Source organism: Grampus griseus (genome assembly GCF_964374135.1).
Source record: "Grampus griseus genome assembly, chromosome: 12".
NCBI lineage: Eukaryota > Metazoa > Chordata > Mammalia > Artiodactyla > Delphinidae > Grampus > Grampus griseus.
Window position 1 is genome coordinate 25583037 of NC_139006.1, and position 22638 is coordinate 25605674.

At 46.4% G+C, this 22638-nt stretch overlaps 1 protein-coding gene across 2 annotated transcripts in view; it reads left to right on the forward strand.

The window, feature by feature from the left end:
- Positions 1–22638, forward strand: part of MAPK1 (mitogen-activated protein kinase 1) — a 95251-nt gene that overhangs the window by 63448 nt on the left and 9165 nt on the right. For both annotated transcript variants that reach the window (XM_082667347.1, XM_082667348.1), the window contains exons 4-7: positions 4484–4600; positions 10898–11012; positions 11280–11411; positions 21624–21733. In XM_082667347.1, coding sequence (XP_082523473.1) covers positions 4484–4600; positions 10898–11012; positions 11280–11411; positions 21624–21733 — 474 coding nt within the window. The remainder of the gene's footprint in view (positions 1–4483; positions 4601–10897; positions 11013–11279; positions 11412–21623; positions 21734–22638) is intronic.

The following is a 22638-nucleotide window of genomic DNA, read 5'->3' on the forward strand; positions in this document are numbered from 1 at the left end:
CTGATGCAGGGGACATGAGTTTGTGCCCCGGTCTGGGAAGATCCCACATGCCATGGAGCGGCTGGGCCCGTGAGCCGTGGCCACTGAGCCTGCGCATCTGGAGCCTGTGCTCCGCAACGGGAGAGGCTACCACAGTGAGAGGCCCGTGTACTGCAAAAAATAAAATAACTCTAAAACTTTTTCTTCTTCATCTTGCCACTCTGAACAATGCAGGTTTTTTTAACATTATTAAGTATTAATGTAAGATTTTACATTAATGGTAATGCTGTACCCTGGTTTTTACTTTTAAGAGATAATCAGTAGTTCAGATACTGTGAGAAGTGGTTAGTACTAGAGTCTCTTGCCAGTTAATCCACCTGAGTTGCTATGCTTCCTATAAACATTTGAAATAAGGCATTTATTCACCTGATGTTGAGAGCCCACTCCACTTAGGGATAAAAAGTTAGTTGAGTATTGCCTTTTTCTAGGGACTTATATTCCAGCTGTGGGGATGGGCATATATCCAGCTGTCATGGATTGTGGGTATGTGCTTACCTATAATACATGTCAAACAAAGTATTACCAGAGTTCAGAAAAGTGAGCTGTTCGTGGGATTGGTGTTGGTTCCTGGGAAACCTCTCACAAGAGGTCACTTTCATGCTGGTATTTAGGGTCAGGCAATGGTGAGCATCAGGTCCTCAACTGAGAGGGCGTCACGGAGTCAGGAAGGGCATGGAACTGTTGGTAGGAGCAGATGTGGCACAGAGAGAGATGGTGGTGGGAGACACCCGAGCAGACAGTGTGTGGAGGGTCTTTGCTTAAAGAATTTGGACTTTATTTACTAGGCAGAGGGGATTGGTTAAAAGATTTTTGAGCCAGAAAGGTGATTTATGTTTCAGAAATAACACTCAGGCAGGAATTTCAAGGAGGAATCAGATTGCAGTCAGGTAAAGTGAGTCTCCCTAATTCCAGACAGACTAAGGCCCTTTCAGTTGAGATGTTGGAGGGGCAGCCAGTTGAAGAGCCACTTGGGGAGGTTTCAGCTGTGGGGCCACCCTTCCCTCACACACCCCCAGGCAGTTGCTCTGGTTTCCCAAGGTCCTCCTGTGGCTGGCATCTCTTCAGTGTTCCAGTGTCACTGCACGTGGGTCCTCCTCAGAGAGGGCTGCTCCGTCTTAATACGCACGCTGTCCGGCACCACTATGTTAGCTGTGTCTTGCTCTATAACAATCACCTCAAAATGTAGTGGCCTTCCAAAGAAGAAGAAATTGAGGATAAAAAGACCAAGTGAAGGCAGAACACAGAGGGTTTTTTGGGCGGTGAAACTATTCCTGTATGACAGTGTACTGGTGGATACATGTCATTACACACTTGTCAAAACTCATAGAATGTACAACACCACGAGTGAACCTGAAGGTAAACTGTGGACTTCAGGTGATAATGATGTGTCAGTGTAGGTTCCTCGACTGTAACAGATGTCCCGCTCTGGTGCAGGATGTTGATAGTCGGGGAGGCTCTGCCTGGCGGGGGAGGCAGGTGTACATGGGGAACTCTTTGTACTTTCTGCTGAATTCTGCTGTGAACCCAAAATGGCCCTAGAAAAAGAAAATCTGTTATTAAAAAAAAAAATGTAGTGGGCTTAAACAACAAGAATCATGTTTGAGTTCATAGTTTCTGCAGGTGAGGAGTTCAGTCAGGGTGCAGTGGTGGGCAGTGACTGGTCTCTGCTCCAGCCTCTGGGCCTCAGCTAGAAGATATGTGGGTGGAGCCTCAAGTCATCTCCCACAGGGCCTGGCAGTTGATGCCAAGGAACGGCCACGTGTAGCCCACGTGGCCTGGTGTCCTCACAACGTGGGCAGAGGGTTCCAAGTACCCCAGTGGAGAGAGCCAGGTAGAAGCCACATTGCATTTTATGATTTTGCCTCGGAAGTCTCACAGCATCACTTCCACTATATTCTGTTGGTTTAGGCAGTTACAAAGGTTTGGTCAGATTCAAGAGAAGGGAAGATAGATCCTGCCCTCTTTTTTTTTTTTTTTTTTGCGGTATGCAGGCCTCTCACTGTTGTGGCCTCTCCCGTTGCGGAGCACAGGCTTCGGATACGCAGGCTCAGCGGCCATGGCTCCCAGGCCCAGCCGCTCAGCGGCATGTGGGATCTTCCCGGACTGGGGCACGAACCCATGTCCCCTGCATCAGCAGGCGGACTCTCAACCACTGTGCCACCAGGGAAGCCCGATCCTGCCCTCTTGATAAAAATTCAGCCAAAGATCTTGAAACAGGAGCGTGGGTAAGGGTTGTATTGATGATCCTCTTTAGAAAAATCCAGTCTGCCACAGCTGTGTTTAAAGTTGCTCACACCACTTATCCTGTCTTTGTGTTTAAGAATCTCATAAAGCCTCCCAAAGTGCGGCTTCTGTTACTTTGTCCACGCTCCCAGAGGTGTGTGGAGACGTCAGCCTCGGTACTTGGCCTCACTGAGCTGGGAATTTCCTATATGCTGTTTTTCTTTTAATCTGGGATTTGTTTTGTGGTTCCACTGACCCACAAAAAGCTGTGGATGAAGTCTGGACCCATCCACGCTGTGTGGGGCTGAGTGTAGTAGAGGGCAGTGAAAGATCTGGGAATCCTGGTCAGGGACTTGCGGTGCATTTACTCTGGGGCTGAGATGCAGTATTTCTTCTCTGAGCACATGACTCAGAATATGGCTTCAAGTGTCCATTTACATGCAGAAGGCAGACCAAGTGCTGAGCTTTGATTGAACTTGAATCAGAGGATGAGGTGTTAGCCCTGAAAAAAGAGAAACTGTGGGCTGTATTGAAAGTTGAAGCCACACGGAATTGACGTGAATTGGTTGTAGTCCAGCGTGGCAAATGGTGACTTCTGGATGGCTTAGAGGACCCACCTTTGCATGTAAGGAGAAATCGCTCCTCTCTTGCTTCCTGAGCTGGAATCATGCCTGCAGGGATTGTACTGCTAGTGAACTGAGTATTCCTGCAGTTTGTTTCATGGGACTTGGTAGAATAGGCTCTAAGGAAACAAATAGGGTGCAGGTATGTCGAAAGCCTCAAGATCAGTCAAGCTGAGGTTAGAGCTTACCACGGTCCCCCTGTAAAACTTATGGCCCTCCATCAGCCCGATCCTCTGACAGGCCCGGGACTGTCGAGGGTGCGACGGCATCAGCAGGCTGGCCGGCTCGAGAGGTGAGGCTGGTGCTGGGGGGCACGGGGTGGTGATGAAGGCCAAGAGGGGACTGTCAGCTGCAAGAGGGTCCAGACAGCCTCACCATGCAGCTCTGTTAGGGTGCGCTTAGAGCGTAGCCTGTGGAAGAGCAACTGGGGAAGCAAATGTGGCATTGGCTCCTTTTGAAGATGCAGTGACAGTATGTCAAAAGACAGAAATTGGGCAACACAGATACGTCACTTCTCTTGAATGCTGCGGTCGAAGCAAGCAGCAGGGCCTGTGGGGTCAGAGGTGCCACATGGGGATGCCAGTGTCCAAGGCTAGAGAGAGACACTGGTGAAGTGGATGGGAGCATTCAGAATCTTTCTGAATTGTCGAGAACTTCAACTATGGGATATCTGAGCAGAGGTTGATGTCCATTTACGTCTCATGAGTATCTCTGAGGTGTGTCCCTTCCTCCTTATCCTATTTTTATGGCCTGAGCTCAGACCCTTTTCACTTCTTAGGTGAATTAAAGCAATAAGCCTCCAAAGTGATCTCTGTCTTCCAGGCTGCCTTCTGCTAGACTCTGGCCTGTCTTTGTTAACATCTCTCTCTCTTTCTCGGGTTAGTTCCCCAGGAGCTAGGAATTAAAATATCCTGCAATTGTACGAGATTAAATATGTTATAGTTACTTTCCTTATACATTGGAGCTGGAGTAGCACCAAAGCATTGAATGGTGAAAGGCCAGCAAGTACTTTTGTGAGTCAGGAGAAATTAGAAGCTGGGTGTTTGTTTTTTTAAAAAAGATTCATCTTCAATATGTGAAATATCTTTTAAAGGTTTGGGAGTGGGTTTGGCTACGTGGAGGGGGAAGGAGGTAGGAAGGAGGTAGGAAGAGCAAGTGGAGGACCAGCAGGAGGTCAGGTCTGCGGGGAGAGGAACTGATCCCATGGTGATCACCCCCAAGCGTCAGCAGCAGAGGTCTGGTCTCCTAGTCTCTAGTGGGTAGCCTTATTTTCTGAGCAGAACAGTTTTTGTCAAGAGGCCTAAGCAAGGTTGCTGTGGGATAAGCAGATAATGAGAGGTGAGGATACTGTCCTCTGAAGATGTGTTCTGTTCAAGGCTCCTCCAGCCTGTTCCTGTCTGATGCGCGGCAGCTGCCTTTCAGATTGTGGTGAGGATTAGGTAAGAGTGAGTGTGTAGAATTCCAAGAAGCATCTGCCACATAGGAATGGTAGCAGTTACTTGTCATCATTACTGCTGTTGTCTTTTTTGTGTTTATGATGTTTTGATGTTAAATTGGTTAGAATCTCTAAGAACGTGTCCTGTTATTTTCTCTCTTAGATCTGTGACTTTGGCTTGGCCCGTGTTGCAGATCCGGACCATGATCACACAGGGTTCCTGACGGAGTACGTTGCCACACGTTGGTACAGGGCTCCGGAAATTATGTTGAATTCCAAGGTAAGGACCAAGTTTGCATAAAAAGAAAACCAAGAGGCAAAAGAACTTTGGACGTGAGTTGCAGTAAGCCTCCCACTCAGTAAGTTTCTTTCAGCCTGGGTTGAGGCCTAGCCTGTCTGGTCAGAACCAAGGTATGTCTTTGTCTCCCATTCAACACTGAACTTCTGGGCCCTCGGCTGGGGTAGTGCTGATGTGTTACAGAGTTGGAGGGCCCGCCTCCCTAGTCACTGGTACAATGAATGTTCTGTGTCCCACCCCCTGGTCAGCTCTCCTGCAGTCCTACCTGGGGCAGCTTTCACTCCTGTGGCTGCCACTGCCAGGGTCAGGCTGGCTCTGTGTCAGAGATGAGCTCTGTATACGGTGTGTGTTTCTGTGAATGCGGACCAGAGCTTTTCTGTAAAGGTCAGACATACCTGATAATGAAGAATGCCTCTTTAGCAAAATTATAGTATAATTGGAAGAAAACATTGGTGTGGAAAAAATTGGAGCTGCTATAATTCTTTCAAAATTATGTGATGGCCCTGCTTCCAAATGGTAGTCCCTGCATCTGGATCAAAAGCACACTTCTAACAAGGTCTTTGTCTGGGTCATAAGGAATGATTGAAAAACTTACAAAAGCAAGAGAAAGTGAAGTACAACATCCTTGTTAGGTATATGAGCAACAGTGGCAAACAGTGAGGGCTGCTGTGGGGATTCAGTTTTGTTTTTTATTTGTTTTATCTTTTGGGCATGCCACACGGCATATGGAATGTTAGTTCCCTGACCAGGGGTCAAACCCGTGCCCCCTGCATTGACAGCACAGAGTCTTAACCACTGGACCACCAGGGAGGTCCTGGAGTTTCAGTATTTTTAATATATCATTTGAAAATAGTATTTGAATAAGGTGTCACATTTGAGAAGTTAAGTGCACCTGACATCTAATATCTAATCCTGTATCTCATATCTCAAGACAGATTCTTGATCTCAGTTCCATCTTCCATAATGTAACATTAATATACATGAAGAAAAGCTATAAAAATAGGGACTTCCCTGGTGGCTCAGTGGTTAAGACTCCACACTCCCAATGCAGGGGGCCTGGGTTTGATCCCTGGTCCAGGAACTAGATCCCTCATGCATGCCGCAACTAAGAGTTTGCATGCCACAACTAAGGAGCAGGCAAGCCACAACGAAGGAGCAGGCAAGTCCCAACTAAGGAGCCCGCCTGCCTCAACTAAGACCCAGTGCAACCAAAAAAAAAAAAAAGAAAAAGCTATAAAAACAAACTTTGGACCCCGTGTTCAGGTGTAGGAACCAGAAATCATCCTGAGAGGCTTCTTGGGAATGAAAAGAACAGGTGTAATTAGCCCATAGGCTGCATTCTCTTCCTCCATCCTTTACGAGTCAAAGGGCTTGGGATGTAGGTTGCTTTTGTGAGGAAACGGAATTTGTTTAAAGCAGTTGGTTATTCTTGATATCATACCTGTGTTTAGTTTAGCTATGGAAATAAAATTTCATTAAAATAAATTCCGTTGTAAAGAAGGATTTGGTGTAACAGATGTTTCAAAGGAGAAAATGTTGTGTTGATTCTCTCATAATTCTGTACGACAATCCCACACAACGGGTTCTTGCTGTGGATAGATGGGCCACGTGACAGCCTATCCACGCCAGAGGCGCCCATGTGTGCAGCAGTGCCTGCCACCTGGAAGGAAAGCTGTCCTTTGCGTCCTGGGGCCTTGTGGTCTTACAGCATCCGTCCCCATTTGAGCCGCTCCCCTGTCTTCACTTCTTGGCCACCCTCCAGGGGGAAGTAGCCAGGAGGGTGGCCTCTGTTTTTGCAGTTAACTATAGTCAAAACTGAGTTTGAATCCTTTTTTTATTTATAGCACCTCTAGCCTGAGAATGTTACTTCTAGCAATGTATTCAGGATTTTCTTTTTTATTGATTTAGAACATTTTCACACCCACAGAAGAGAGTCCAGTGAACACCCATATTCCCCTTACAGCACCAGCTGTTGACATCCTCTGCCTCCCTCTTTCTCCCGTCTCTTCTCTCTCTTCCCTTGTGTCAAACCCTCTGACACTTCACCAACATAAACCAGCACTGCACACCTCGACTGATGCTAGGAGTTCACTAATACTCCCGAAAAGGTGGTGTGCTTTCCCACAGCCGCGGTACCATGCGAGTGCCTGTGACGGCCGGCGCTCATTCAGTGCCATCCCAGTTGTGTGTGTCCCCCCCCATCTGGGACAGTCCTCCCGCCTTCCTGGCTTCTCCATGACACAGAATACTTGGCAGAGCACAGAGGTGGTGTTGTGCCCAGCAGGTCTCTTTCTGAATTCTTGGGACTGGCTCCTCCTGATTAGGTTTAGGTAACACGTTTCGGGCACAAACCCCACAGAGTCTTGGAAGCCATGTGTGTGGCCCCTCTGTTTCCTGGCAGCCTCTCCCCCAGGGGTGCGCCCTTGAGGACCATTGTCTCCATTGCAAAACGTGATTTTCTAAATTGATTGTTTCTTTTACATCGATGAGCTGGCATTCATCTGTGAAGAAGAGGTTTCCCCGTTTTCTCTTTCTCTTCCTCTGACCCCTGTCTTTGTTTTGAAAACATGATTGTGGACTCATGGTGGCTGTGGGGGTTTTTTGTTTGTTTGCTGTCCATTATCTTTTTTTTTTCATATACTCATTTTCCCAGCTTTGGCCAGCTAGAGCGCTCTGTGTGTGTGTATTTGTAACATTTCATTTTGATAGAATTTTCAATTCGCAGAAACATTGCAAGAAAAGAAAAGGCAGGGGTTCTCAAACATTCCGTTCTCAAGACTCCTTCAGTGTCTGAATGTCTAAAAATTTATCCAAGACCCCAAGCAGGTTTTGTTTATGTGGGTTTTATTTATCAATATTTACTATATAGAAATTAAAACTGAAACTTTTCCTTTTTTTTGGCTGCGTTGGGTCTGTTGCAGGCTTTCTTTAGTGGCGATCAGGGGCTACTCTTCATTGTGGTGCACGGGATTCTCATTGCAGTGGCTTCTCTTGTTGTGGAGAACAGGCTCTAGGGCACATGGGCTCAGTAGTTGCAGCTTCCCAGACCAGGGCTCGAACCCATGTACCCTGTATTGGCAGGCGGATTCTTAACTGCTGAGCCACCAGTTTGGAGCCCCCAAACTGAAACTTCTTAAAGTATTTATTAATTTTTAAATTTATTTTAAAATAAATGTTAAAAAGTTAGATAGTTCTCATTTTAAAAATGTTTATTTTCCGCAACAAAAACATTTTAGTGAGAAGAGTGGTGTTCTCATCTTTGCAAATCTCTTCAGCGTCTGGCTTGATTTGAACACTGCTGGATTCTCACCTGGTTCTGCATTCAGTCTGTCAAATATGTTGTTTTGGTGAAGTTAGCAAAGAGTTAGTGAAGAGTCTTCGCACGAAGCTCGGAAAGAGAGAGTTAGTAGTCTTTTCAGCTACTCTTGGCTCATCATTGATACCACACCAAAACCCAGCAGAGGAAAGGCTAATTGCCACGTGAAATCTGAAACCATGGCATCCATTGCTCTTCCTGACACCGACACCCATGCGTAATTCTGTAACACTGAGCGTTAGGGAAGCACGGTTCACTGTTGTCACGTTTCACGTATAATATCCTGTAATGTCATGTAACCTCTAGAAAAATCTCCTGTACACATGTGAGAGAATGAGTGAAGAGGAAAACAGAATCACAGTCGTATTATAGCAGAGGGAAGCCGCCTCACAGAGCTGATGGCTGGAACTGTCCACCCTTCACCTCAGATGCACACTCACCAGCTCTTTATGTTTTGTCCCATTAGCTTTTTCATTCTCTCTCTGTGTGCCTGTTTTTGTGAGTCATTTGAGAATGGATTATAGATGTGCACCTTTAGCACTAAGCATTTCACCGTGTGTGTCCTTAGAACAGTAGTTCGAATGTTCCCTGAGGACATTTGGTTGTGTTTAGAGACATTTTTGGTTCTCACAACTAGTAGGGGTGGTGCTGCCGGCATCGAGCAGTGAGAGGCCAGAGCAGTGGTGAGCACCCTGAGGTGCGCAAGCTGGCCCTCCAACAAAGACTTGTCCAGCCCAGAGCGGCAGCAGTGGAGGTGAGAAAGAAGGGTGTTCTCTCCCATGACCATAGTACAGTAATCAAAAGTGGGAAAATTAACAGTGATCCAATAGTAATGCCCCGTTTATATTCAGATTTTGGATATTGTCCCAATAATAACCTTTATAGCTTTTCTCAATATGTGTGCAAGGCTCACACGTTGCATTGTTGCTTTAGTCGCCTTTAATCTGAAATAGTTCCTCAGCCTTTCTTGACCTTGATGTTTTTGAAGGGGGTGCGGGTCAGCTACTTGTAGCACGTGCCTCAGTTTTGTGTCATGCATTTGGGGCGTGAATACCACAGAAAGAGTGTTTTCTTCTCAGAGCATCATCTGTCACATCAGGAGGCACACCTGGTTTGTGTCGGTATCGGTGAAGTTCTTGTTGATCTTTTGGTTAAGATGGCGTCCTCCAGGTCTCCACCATCATTATGGTTATAGTTACTGTTAACTATAGTAATAATAATTACCACGTTGGACTTCCCTGGTGGCACAGTGGTTAAGAATCCGCCTGCCAATGCAGGGGATACAGCTTCGAGCCCTGGTCTGGGAAGATCCCACATGCCGCGGAGCAACTAAGCCTGTGCGCCACAACCACTGAGCCTGCGCTCTAGAGTCCGTGTGCCTAGAGCCTGTGCTCCACAACAAGAGAAGCCATTGCAATGAGAAACCCGCGCACGGCAACAAAGAGTAGCCCCCACTCGCTGCAACTAGAGAAAGCCTGCGTGCAGCAACAAACACCCAACGCAGCCATAAATAAATGAATGAATGAAGCAATCTACTAGGAAATTGTGGGAAGATACTTTAAATCTCTGTAATTTATTGATGAGAATTGTTTTGAAATTCAACCCATTTTATCAGAGCTGTAGATCTGATCATTAATTCTTTGATTTTCAAAAAATACTTTGCTATGTTTCCATAAGCTTTAATATTTGGATAAATTTTTTTCCCTCTAGCTTTTCTCCACATTTCTTCTTCTATTTATCACTATGCCTAAGCATTCTCCATAAAACTCAACTTATATAGTAACATCTTTTTTTTTTTTACTGTTGTATGATAATTCTTCCATGTCTTTTCACTGAACTCCTTTAAAAGAAAAAATATACCTGAAAAATCAATAGAAAAAGGAGATAAGCAATAGGGATCAGTGAGACATGATGGAGCCAGCACGTGCTTCTTTTCGGCAGAGATCATGGGTAATTGTTGTGTTTTGTTTTTAATGATTTTCAAAATGGATAAAGATATTCTGGAAATGTAGCAATGCCCCCCCACCTTTATAATTAATTTATTTGTTTTTTATTTTTATTTTTTGGCTGCTTTGGGCCTTCGTTGCTGCGCGCAGGCTTTCTGTAGTTGCGGCAAGTGGGGGCTACTCTTTGTTGCGGTGCACAGGCTTCTCATTGTGGTGGCTTCTCTTGTTGCGGAGCATGGGCTGTAGGCGCCCGGGCTTCAGTAATCGTGGCTTGCGGGCTCTAGAGTGCAGGCTCAGTAGTTGTAGCACACGGGCTTAGTTGATCTGTGGCATGTGGGATCTTCCCGGACCAGGGCTCAAACACATGTCCCCTGCATTGGCAGGCGGATTCTTAACCACTGCACCACCAGGGAAGTCCAGGTTTCCAAAATAAGTGGGCCACAAATGTCCTAAAGCAATCAGTGGTTGTTTCTATTTTTTTCTTTTTCCAGCTTCAGCTTACAAGGATTCTGATTCTTTCTCTCAAATCATTTGAAAAAAGAAATGAAGTAGGGCTTCCCTGGTGGCGCAGTGGTTGAGAGTCCGCCTGCCGATGCAGGGGACATGGGTTCATGCCCCGGTCCGGGAAGATCCCACATGCCGCGGAGCGGCTGGGCCCGTGAGCCATGGCCGCTGAGCCTGCACGTCCGGAGCCTGCGCTCCGCAACGGGAGAGGCCACAACAGTGAGAGGCCCGCGTACCGCAAAAAAAAAAAAAAGATATAAAGTATACTGCAGAAATTCTAACTTAACAAGTTAATCAACTTTGAAGAGAGAAATAAAATCAAGCAATCTGGGTTGTTTAGTGTCTTATAAGAAAGTCAAATGATATTTGTCTCTCCATGGTCCCTTATTTCTGAATTATAGAGCCGGAGGAGAAGCTGACACTCCAGCAGCCCTGTGCCTGTCATGCAGAAAGGTCTCGTTGTGTCATGGAACAGCAGAGGTCATTCTCCATCTTTTCTCCTTTCCACTGCAGGGCTACACCAAGTCCATTGATATTTGGTCTGTAGGCTGCATCCTGGCAGAGATGCTCTCCAACAGGCCCATCTTCCCGGGGAAGCATTACCTCGACCAGCTGAACCACATTCTGGGTAAGGTTCGTGAGCATTCTGGGGACCCACTGTGTACATCAGAGTACCCTCAGGAAATTAAGAAGAGTTCCAGCAACTCTTCAGCCTGTGATGGACATGAGCTTTTTTTAAATCTTCCTTGATTTAAAACATTAAGGACTTTGTAAAAAGCATTGGGAGGTAGTGAGAAGACATTGAATGTCAGTGCCCATTCTGCCCCACTGCAGATGGTATGCAGTTGGTTTACCTTGGTCTTGATAATTAACAGCTGATTATTTTATCTGATAGGTATTCTTGGATCCCCATCCCAGGAAGACCTGAATTGTATAATAAATTTAAAAGCTAGGAACTATTTGCTTTCTCTTCCGCACAAAAATAAGGTGCCATGGAACAGGCTGTTCCCAAATGCTGACTCCAAAGGTAAATGTGATTTCATTGATTATTTTTCTTAGGCTTAGCTTTTATTTGTTTCTTTGTCTTATTCATTAAAGCAGTAGGTCACTAGTCTGTGGCTGTTGGATAATGCCTTATTTGGTGCTCACTCTTCATTGCTTTCTTCCCTCTTATTTAGGAGCGGTAGCCATAGGGTAAGGGAGTCTGGAGGTGACTGTTTAGTTTTCCACGTTTTAGTTTCTTTGCTACTTTTTAACTTGGATTAAGTTCAATTTTTTTAAGGTCATCTTGTCATTTGATCATTTTGAAAGTCAGGTTTATCACAGAATAATTCACATAAAGTAAAATTCACCCTTTTTAGTTGTGCAAGTCTTTGAATTTTAACAAACGTATGCAGTCCTGTAACTTCACCACAGTCAAGTTTTGGAGCATTCCCATTGTCCCGAAAAGTTGCTTTGTGCCCCTTCGTAGTCAGTTCCCTCGCCTAGTCCCTGGCAATCAACATCTGATCTGGTTCCTGTCCCTATGGCTTTACCTTTTCCAGAATGTCATAGAATTGCAATTATGTAATATGTAGCCTTTTATGTCTGGATTCTTCCACTCAGCAGAATGCATTTCAGATTTAGATTTATCTGTACTGGTGCCTATGGCAGTCTCCTCAACAAATGATGCTGGAACAATTAGACATTTGTGTGCAAAAAATAAGTAACATGGACCTAAATAGAAGGAGTAAAGCTATTAAGCTTTGAGAAAAAACCAGGATAGAATCTTCATGGCCTTAGGTTGGGTGAAGATATCTTAGATATGTTCCAAGAGCATGTTCCATAACAGAGAAAGGTCATACATTCGATTTTAGTCTTTGATATCTTTTTTGTTTTGTTTTGTTTTTTTGTTTGTTTGTTTTGCGGTACGCGGGCCTCTCACTGCTGTGGCCTCTCCCGTTGCAGAGCACAGGCTCCGGACGTGCAGGCCCAGTGGCCATGGCTCACGGGCCCAGCCGCTCTACGGCATGTGGGATCTTCCCGGACTGGGGCACGAACCCGTGTCCCCTGCATCAGCAGGCGGACTCTCAACCACTGTGCCACCAGGGAAGCCCCTTTTTTTAATTTATTTTATTTTATTTTTTGCAGTATGCGGGCCTCTCACTGTTGTGGCCTCTCCTGTTGCAGAGCGCAGGCCCAGCGGCCATGGCTCACGGGCCCAGCCGCTCCGCGGCATGTGGGATCTTCCCGGACCGGGGCACAAACCCGTGTCCCCTGCATTGGCAGGTGGACCCTCAACCACTGCGCCACCAGGGAAGCCCCAGTCTTTGATATCTTATAAGTTAATTTTGTTTAATAATTATATTATCCTTCATTCTTGCTTAACATGTACCTGTTAAATATATTAGGCAGCTATTTTTTTTTACCTTTATGCTGTCATAAAAGTGTGGTAGGCAGAATAATGACCCCATGCCCAAAGATGTCCGTGTCCTAATTCCCGGAAACTGAACCCATGTTAGGTTACATGACAGAGAGGAGTAAGATTACTCATCAGCTAACTTTAAGGTGGGGAAATTAGCATGGGTTGTCCAGGTGAGCCTGTTGTCATCACAGGAGTCCTTAGAGTGGAAGGAAGAGGTCAGAGGAGGGAACCCAAGAACAGCTTGCTGACATGTTGGTGCAGTGATATTACAATATTTACATCCAGTCTGCTGTTGACTGAATTTTAGCTTTTTCTAATATGTGTGTATGCATATGTATGTGTGTGTGTGTACATATGTGTGTATTTTTTAACGTTAACAACGATTTACTTAGATGTTAAATTTGTTTTATGTGTTGACCTGAGCCAAGTTTCAGAAACACTTGGTTTAAAATTGAATTTCTTTTGGATATAAGAGGAACTGTCTTTTAAACTCTCTGATATAAAGGTAGTGTATGATTATGGTAGACAGTTTGGACGTATAGAAAAAATAAGTCAGAGAATAAGAAATAGTCTTAATTATCAGAATCCCAAAATAACCTTTAATGTTTGCTCTACCAAAGTGTGCACAGCTTCTTCCTATTTAGTTATAGTTATATAATGTATTCTAGTTGCAGAATTTTCAAAATTAGAATTTCCCATGCCTTGCACATGTTGCTGATTAGATTGGCTTGTGTGCTGTATCGTCCATCCCAAGCATGTTACCTAGATCTGATTTCCTGAGTTGCCTTTTTTAAGAGGTGTGTACATAACAAAACTGTATAATTAAGACCTTACAAGAAACAGAACTCTTAGGCTTTTCTCCTGTTTGTTTCCTCATTCTTTTCTCTAGTTAGTCATAATTTGCATCAAATTATTTGAGGGTTTTTTAGCTTATTTTCCTTAGGTTAAGGTCATGAACTTTGAGATTGGTTCGTTCAGGTAATAATTAACCCCACTAAAATCCAGTTAAATTTGAATTGTAGGTATTGGGTGAATATAATGAAAAAGCGGGGAAGAACTATACATAGAATCAAGTGGAAAGATGGAGTTTAGTGCTGAAATGGGCATAAAATATCATGTGTCCAGAGCACAGGCTTTACAGCCAGACCTCCCTGGTTCAGTCCACAGCCCAGCCGCTTACCAGCTGAGCATCCTTTGGACGAACTACTTAACCTCTCTGGGCCTCTGTTTTCCCATTTATAAAATATTAGTACCTGCATCACAGGGTTGTGTGAATGTCTATACTACTGGTTTTGGTAGGACTAGGTTCTGAGATCTCAAGACAAAGTTTTTCATTTATATATCTTGGGTCCTTTCTATGTCTCTGTAATAAAGAATGGGTACATAACGTTCCCTTGTGGGTGGCCTGTAGTGTCTTTCACAACCTCATGTTGGACATTGACATTTACATCAGTTATCTGTTGCTGTGCAACAAACCCCTCCACAACCCCGGGCCTTCAGATCACCCCATATGATGCTGCACACCTGAAACTTAGAAACAGTTCAGTCAAACCAAACCAAACCAAAACTAGGTTAATGTGGCACCTTGTGAAATAAGATCTAGAAGAGGATCTTACTAAAATTGACCCTTATTACCAAAAATTTTAAAAACCCGACCAGCACATATTTGTTCCAAAGCCCACGGGGCTTGGTGCAGCTGGGCGGGTCTGCTCGGCTCGCCTCATGCTGCATGGCCTAAGGGTGCCTCACAGCACCTAGCACCCTGTTGGCTCTCGTCCTGCAGTGGACCAGACTGGGTTTCTCATGCTGGCAACAGCATTCCAAAAGAACCAGAGCAGGAGCTGCAAGGTCTCTCCTGGCTGGGTCTCAGAAATGGACATTTCTGCCACAGTCCGTTGGTCAGAGCACATCACAAGGTCAGGCCCGACTCAAGAGGGGGAGAAATGAATCCACCCCTTCATGGGAGCAGCTGCAAAGAAATGGGGGCCATATTTATATGCCACCAGGTTGCTTCTGGTTTCTTAGTACAGCATTGGTAAATGTATTCATTTAATAAATAGATGGGTGTCTGTTCTAAGGCCCTGGACATAGAACAGCAATAAGACAGATTTAAGAACCTGCATGCAGGTAGCTAATAGTCTAGATTTGCATGAAAATAACAGGAAGAAATGAATGGAAGACCTCGGGGATCTCAAGAAATTAAAACTTTCAAGCTGAAACACTGGCGCTTTTAAGTCTGGTCAATAGTATTGGGTTGGCCAAAATGTTTGTTCACATTTTTCCATAAGATCTTATGGGAAAACCCAAGTGAACTCAAATAGTTCACAGAAAAGGAAATGTAAATGTCTCTTAAATATAGGAAAAGGGACTCATTGTTATTTATTATATGAGATATGAACATTGAAAGGTCAGTAATTCCATTTTTTTCCCACTCATCACAGTAGCAAGAATCACAGAGTTTGATAACCCACTGTGTGGTCAAGGCAGGGGATCTTCTCAGAGGCAGCTGGTAGAGTGTGAATCTGTGGAGTCTCTCTGAAAGGCAGCTTGGCAATTCTGTCACATGTCTTTTGTTCCAGCAATTCTGGGTATTGCACTTTTGGGTTTGCCAACCAAATGGGGGGGAAGTGACATTTTAATTTGTTTTTCTTTAATTAAGAGTGAGGTTGAATATTTTTTCACATGTTTGTTGGAAATTTCTGACTGCTGAGTCCCTTGAACCAGTAGTATTGTAGATTTTTCTTCAAAGGAATCTAGCTTAGGATTCTCTCCAAAATTACTCCTGTGAGGGGGAAGAAATGATTATTCTTCAGCAGATGGTACTGGGCTAGTTGAATAGCTGTTTGGAAGAAAACCAATTTAAATCACTATTCACACATCAAAGTGAATTCCAAAACAATTGATGAGCAAATACTTTTAAAAAAATCATACTATTAAAAACTAGCGATATTTAGAGCATTCAGTATTTTTCTGATCTCTGCGTGGGGGAAGAATATCTTCCTAAGCTTTAAAAACAAACCAAGGTGGCGCAGTGGATGAGAATCTGCCTGCCAGTGCAGGGGACGCGGGTTCAATCCCTGGTCTGGGAAGATCCCACATGCTGCGGAGCAATTAAGCCTGTGTGCTACAACTACTGAGGCTGCACTCTAGAACCTGCATGCTGCAACTACTGAAGCCCACGCACCTAGAACCCGTGTTCCGCAACAAGAGAAGCCACCGCAAGGAGAAGCCTGCGCACCGCAATGAAGAGTAGCCCCACACTCGCCACAACTAGAGAAAGCCCGTGCGCGGCAACGAAGACCCAACGCAACCAAAAATAAATTAATTAATTAAAAAAAAAAAGACAAACATAAATGAAAGGTAGTAGATTTAAAAGTTTAAAATTTAAACTAGATTAGACCAGGTGTGGACAAATAGGTATAATTTGTTCTAGATTGAATAACATCTAAAGAATCCCTGTCCTGTTTTGTTGATGGCCACACACATGGTGGTTAGGTCCTGTGCTCTACAATTGGCCTCCTGAGTGCAGACTTGTGACCTCACTTTTTCACATTTTCCTCATCTCAAAATTGGGGCAAGTTTTACCTACCTCATAGGATAATTGGGAAGGTTGAGAGCTAAGAATATTAGGCAGGGTTAAGAGCAGTAGTTCTTAATGTTAGACTTCTCGTTAATGTTATTAGTGTTTAAAGAGCAGAGAGAACTCTAAGACATCAGTGGATAAAATACATGAGCAAAGGACAAGAACACACAACTTCCACGAAGAGGTACTGAGCCGAGGGTCACTGTGGGAGGAGCCAGTCGGGAGTTAGCAGTTGCGAGTTTAGTCTGGGCCGTGTTAAATTGTTAGAAACGGCTTCCCTGGTGGCACAGTGGTTAAGAATCTGCCTGCCAATGCAGGAGACACGAGTTCGAGCCCTGCTCCGGGAAGATCCCACATGCCGCGGAGCAGCTACGCCTGTGCGTCAAAACTACTGAGCCTATGCTCTAGAGCCTGCGAGCCACAACTACTGAGCCTGCATGCCACAAGTACTGAAGCCCACAGGCCTAGAGCCTGTGCTCCACAACAAGAGAAGCCACCACAGTGAGAAGCCCATACAGAACGATGAAGACGCAACGCAGCCAAGAATAAATAAATAAATTTTTAAAAAAATTGTTAGAAACAACCTCAGCGCTAACTGTTCATTGTTCATGGATCAGAGTCAACTGATACATCTACTCAAAGGAATATTGTATCAAGTCCCTAAAAGTGATTTTTACAAAGTTTTTGTAGCATGGGAAAATACTAATGAGCAGAGTTGACTGAGGAGATAACACAGCCTTTGTTATGTATAATATGATTTCAACTGTGTGAAAGAAGATGCACAGGGAAATTCTACAAAATGTGTCCAGAGATGAGCAGTAGTTCCCACTGAGCAATGGGGCTGTGGGCGTGGGGTGAGTCATCACAGACTGGAGGGTCGGCTCTTTGAGGCCTTCTCTGTCCACTTCATGAGAACCCACTGGGACTGGCCTTGGCCTGAAGAAGGACTTCACCGGCTCTCGGAACCGACAGGCCCAGCCGGGCTTTGATTCCAGGCGTAGCTCCTTTGACCACAATCTGGACTTTGTCATTCAGCATTGCCTTCCTCTGTTCCATCTTTCTTGTTAACCAGCCTCTTTTCTCATGGTGACACGATGGCCACCAGCATCTCCAGGCTCACGCTGACCTGTTTCCTGATAGTTTTAGCCCAAGTGTGGGGCTGACACTCACTGCCTCTGTGTCCACACCCTTGACAGTCACTGTGGCCAAGAGAACCTGGTGAATGTGGCCGAGCTGGTGTCACCGCTCCCACGGGCAATCCTGAGAGCTCCCCCATGGCAAGTGCAGCTCCGTGTGGTTAGAGGTCAGGTGCGCAAAGCCAGCAGACGGCTGTCAGCGCGTAAAGAAAGATGAGGAATTCTGTTCTCTTGGTCCCACTTTTGTTTTTCGTTTTTTAGTTTTTGGGGGGTTTTTTTGGCCATGCCATGCAGCATGCGGGATTTTAGTTCCCCGACCAGGGGTCAAACTGGTATCTCCTGCAGTGGAAGAGCGGAGTATTAACCACTGGACTGCCAGGGAATTCCCCTATTTTTTGAAATTTTAAAAAATGCCGTTCTTGTGAGAAGTCTGTGTCCATTTCTCAGATAACCTGGTATTTGAAAAGCCACCAGACTTTATTACTGCTCCTGTAAATGCATATACATATATATATTCTCAATGGGATAAGCTGTATTCTATTTCATTACCTACAGAGAGTCTCTTTATACAGAGAGTGAGAGTCCTGAGCTGACAGTAGATTTAGGAGTTTTTTAACAGATGGCATTTGAAATCCTGGAAGAGGCTGGGGAGGTGAAGAGTGAGATGTGTAAGGAACTGGACAAGAATCTTCCCTGGGCAGTGCAGGAGGGATGGGGATTCTCGCAACCTGTAGAGGAGATGGACACAGATAATGCCTTGTGAGAATGTGGCCGAGTTCAGCACCTCCACATGGCATAGAGGCCTCCAGTTCAGGTCATGGGTGACCACATAAGAGGAATGGGAACATGGAGACAGAAAGGACTGGGCCAGGTGAGGGCAGCAGGGAGGATCGGCTTTGGGTGGGGAGAGGGTCTCCTCTTTGAACAGAAGGATGCATGTGGATCTGGTGGAGGAATGCCCAGGAAGGTCACCCCTGGGGATATTGATTTTCTCAGAAAGTTGTGCTGAGAGGAATGAGGGCCGGTGGGCAGGAAGGGCATGATCCACCCATGTGAGTAGAGAAGGGCTGACCAGGGCTTTCCCCGAGCTCTTGGGGACCATGATAAGATTAAAGATCTTGAGTTTTTGTGGCTCAGCAGTTCTTGGTAGTATGCTCCTTAGACCTCTAAGGTCCCCAAGATCCTTCCAGGGGGTTGGTGAGGTGAAAACTCCTTTCATGATGACACTGAGGCATCCTGCACCCTGTCCCTTGTGCTGCCATCTGTGCTCAGTGCAGGGCGAGGCGGCAGTGCCAGCCTCCCAGCTAAAACCAGGGCAGCTGCGTGTGAGGTGCCTTTGGTTAAGCAGCACAGAGAAGTCGCTTTGTTGTGTCCTGTCCTTTGTGCCAGTCTTTTTAGTGTTCCATGTGACAGCGCGGGATAAGTGCACGCAGAACACATCTGCCACGTACTGAGTGCAGTGGTTTCCTCAAAGGATGGTGCTGTGCAGTTGTTTGAATTGTGAGTTGAATTCGCTGCTTTTTAATAATTGATCCTCAGTTTTCAAGAGTAGGGCTCTGAGATCAGAAAGTTTGAGAAGCACTGTTGCAGTGGCACAGTCTGCACAGGTGGGCTTTTTCTCTGCCTCTGCTCAGAAATTCGAGCTGAGGATGGAAATGACAGATGGCAACCTTAATCTGGGATCAGAGTGTTGCTGGGTAGGTGAGACGGCCCCAGAGCAGTGCTGCCAGCCGGGTGACCCGCCCCAGGACCTGGAAGGAGAAGTGACTGATGAGCCGGAAGGGTGGGGTCATGTTGCTGCACACCCCCCGGAGTTAGAGGGGAGGTGTGGGCTCATGGCCGCCACCAGGGAGAGTCAGGATCGTGGTCAGATGTCATCCTGGCCTTGAAGGGGCTTCAGTCTTTTAGGGAAAATAAAATCTGCATCCTATGCACAGCCAGCGTGATTCATACGTTGGAGTGGTGCCAGCGGGATGCTGAGCATGTGGGAGGAGGGAGGCCGGGCTCTCTGACTGTGGGAGCAGCACCTGCCAGCTGCTTCCCATCTCCCCGCCTCCCCTCCTGTAGCTGCAAGCAGTGCAGAAATAGCGCTGCAGTCAAAAGAGGCTGGAGAGCCAGTCAGTTTTCAAGTAGAAAAAAAAAAATTTAAAAAGCTCTTTTCTTTTGAAAGTGTTGCCTAGGATTGAACTTGAAGGAACTGAAAGGTCTGTTTTAGGAGTGTGTCAGCTGCAGAGCATCCAGTTGCCTTGGAGTGCATCCCTCCTTAATATCAACAAGACTTGGAATTTAAAAATAATGCTGTTAGACTCTTGACTGTGCCTGGGCCCTCGGCTTCTCCTGACATGGATGGAGGTTATCTGATCTCAAGGCATTCCTTGGGGAAATGTCTGTGAGCTCTAGGGGAGGGGGGCGGGAGCGGGAATTGAGGTCGGTTTTAGTACCTGTGTTAGGTATGGTAGGGCTCTGAGGCCCAGCAGGTGTGTTCGCCCATCTACCAGTTTGAAAATGTACTATTTGTAGAAATTCATTATGTGGGCTTTAAAAAAAACGTACTGTTTTTCACACTTCACTTTATGGACATGAAAAAAGTCCTTTGCTGTGTGGAATTTCTTATGTCCATCACACAGTGTACCACATCGATGATCTCCTGATTGAAGGTGAGTAGGGGTGGTGTGCAGGGATGTGCACGTGGGGGCCACAACTTCGGGCAGTGGGGCACTCCACCCACTCGCTCTCTCCTGGCGACTTCCTGGCCAGCTGCCAGCTGCTCTCCATCGGGGAGCACATTTCCTAGTGACTACAGTGATTTTCCATCACCGTTCTTTATCCTAGAGCTTAGAGTCGGGTGCTCATTTGCAGATGGACGAGGTTGATAACCTAATAAGAAACTATCACCGTGAGTAACAAGGCTTCATTAAGTAGATGCCAGTGCTTTTGTTTTTGTTAGTGTCAATACATTTTCTAAAAATGTGTGTTCTTAATAATTACCTGGTAGGTTTTTTTTTGCGGTACGCGGGCCTCTCACTGTTGCGGCCTCTCCCGTTGCGGAGCACAGGCTCCGGACGCTCAGGCTCAGCGGCCATGGCTCACGGGCCCAGCCGCTCCGCGGCATGTGGGATCTTCCCAGAGCGGGGCACGAACCCGTGTCTCCTGCATCGGCAGGCAGACTCTCAACCACTGCGCCACCATGGAAGCCCTATCTAGTAGTTGTTAGATTTATTTCTTGGAGCCCTTGGATTTCTCAGGGGTGTCTCAGGGCCGTGAGCACCACTGGTCTGAGCATTGTTAAATAAAAGAAGATAGTTTTAAAAGAAGCCCTCTTTGTTACCTCTTTACCAGAACAGTGATGTCTTTTCTAGCATGTATTCTCCCTCATTGAAACCTACTTCTGACACTAAATACAGGAAGTATTTTGTCACATGACCCTTAACCCTGGTCCCAGCCACTGTCAGCCGTGCCCCTTGGCTGTCCTCGCGGCCTGAGGTGGTGCCTAGATACTCTGTAGAGGCCCCAGGGCAGGCTGCTCATTGGCCACCGCCTCCGGCTTGTTCCTGTTGGCCCTGCACTTGCTGCCTTGCTGCATCATCGACATGAAAAAGATGGTCAGGGCTGAACTGCCGGCCAGGTCGAGAGAATACTTGTAGTTTGGGGCCTTGGAGAAAGACGCCAGGCTGCAGAGCAGGCCAGGGGGCCTGTGCTTTACACATGCCTCTCAGCCAGGACCTGGAAGGAGGAGGCTGAAACCACATGGGAGGCAGTGACCATTGCAGAACTGACTTTGGAGTTGACTTAAGAGCGGTACATACATAAAACCTCTGCTTTTGACCCTGCGAGCAGAGCTGTGATTTAGGACAAGGCCAGGTTTTGGGGGCAGACTTGGGCTTGAATCCTGGCCACTATGTGGAGCCTTTGCTGAGCATATCACCTTCCTGAGTCTGGGTCTCTACTAACAGGTGCTCAGACTCAAGCTCAGAGATGGAACAGGCACCCCTGGGTGGTGGGGGCTCCTTTAGCTCGGTTGTCTTGTGGGTCAGTGGACTTAAACAGGAAGACGAGAGAGTATTTCATTGACTTTTTCTTTGGCTTCTCACCTCTTCAAAACCTTTCTCTTTGTAGCTCTGGATTTACTGGACAAGATGTTGACGTTCAACCCTCATAAGAGGATTGAGGTGGAACAGGCTCTGGCCCACCCGTACCTGGAGCAGTACTACGACCCAAGTGACGAGGTGAGAGCCTGCACCCCCCCGGCTGAGTGGCCCTGCCATCATGTGCCTGAGACTAGTGCTGTCCCCACAGCCTGAAACCCCTTCCTTTAGGTCCCCTGCACCGGGTGGGGCCGGGGAAATGGAAGGGGAGGGGAGCACAGGCAAGAAAGGGATCCCAGGACTGTGGTCATGGCCTGTGGCAGGAAGAGACATGGAACTGCAGGGCCCACCCTGAGGGTGGAGGGGAGGAGGGGACAGGTCAGCCAGGACAGTCCCACCAGAGCTTGGTGGCTTCGTGTCTGCCTCCGTGTGTGCCTCCCTAGAGACACGAGAGCCTGTCGTGATGAGGAATGCTGGTCGCAGAGGTGCGTGTGCGAGTCTCCAGTGCACACCGGGCATGCAGGTGAAGGTGCTGCATGTCGGGCATCTTCTGTCCAAAAGTCCCCGTTCCTTGGCTCTTTGATTCCTCTGGGGACTCACTTTTAACTTTGTTCTCTGGAGGATAATGAAGGAAAGTGCAGTAAGAACCAGAAATGTGGATCTTTCTAGTTGAGGTTCAAATGCATAGACAGTAAGCCTTCACACTCCTGTTTTTTAAAAAGGGAGAACCAAGAGGAATGTGTTAAAGGGGAAATGGAAGAGGAAAGGAAGAACTAACTACAAAAGTGAAAAGCAGTTACATGAAAAAGAGAAAGAGGAAATCAAACATATATCAGTCAGCTTCCCCTTCCACAGCCTTTCCCGGAAACAGTTGACGCGACCTCCGTGGTACATAACAGAGGAGCAGCTGAAAACATGGGACCTGGGGCTCTTACTGCCCTGTGAGCTGGCGGTTTCCTAAGCCCCACGTCCTACTTTCAGGCTGGGGTGGTACCCCACACCCAAAGGGGGCCAGGCGGATTAGAAGGGTGGCATGTGTAGGGTCC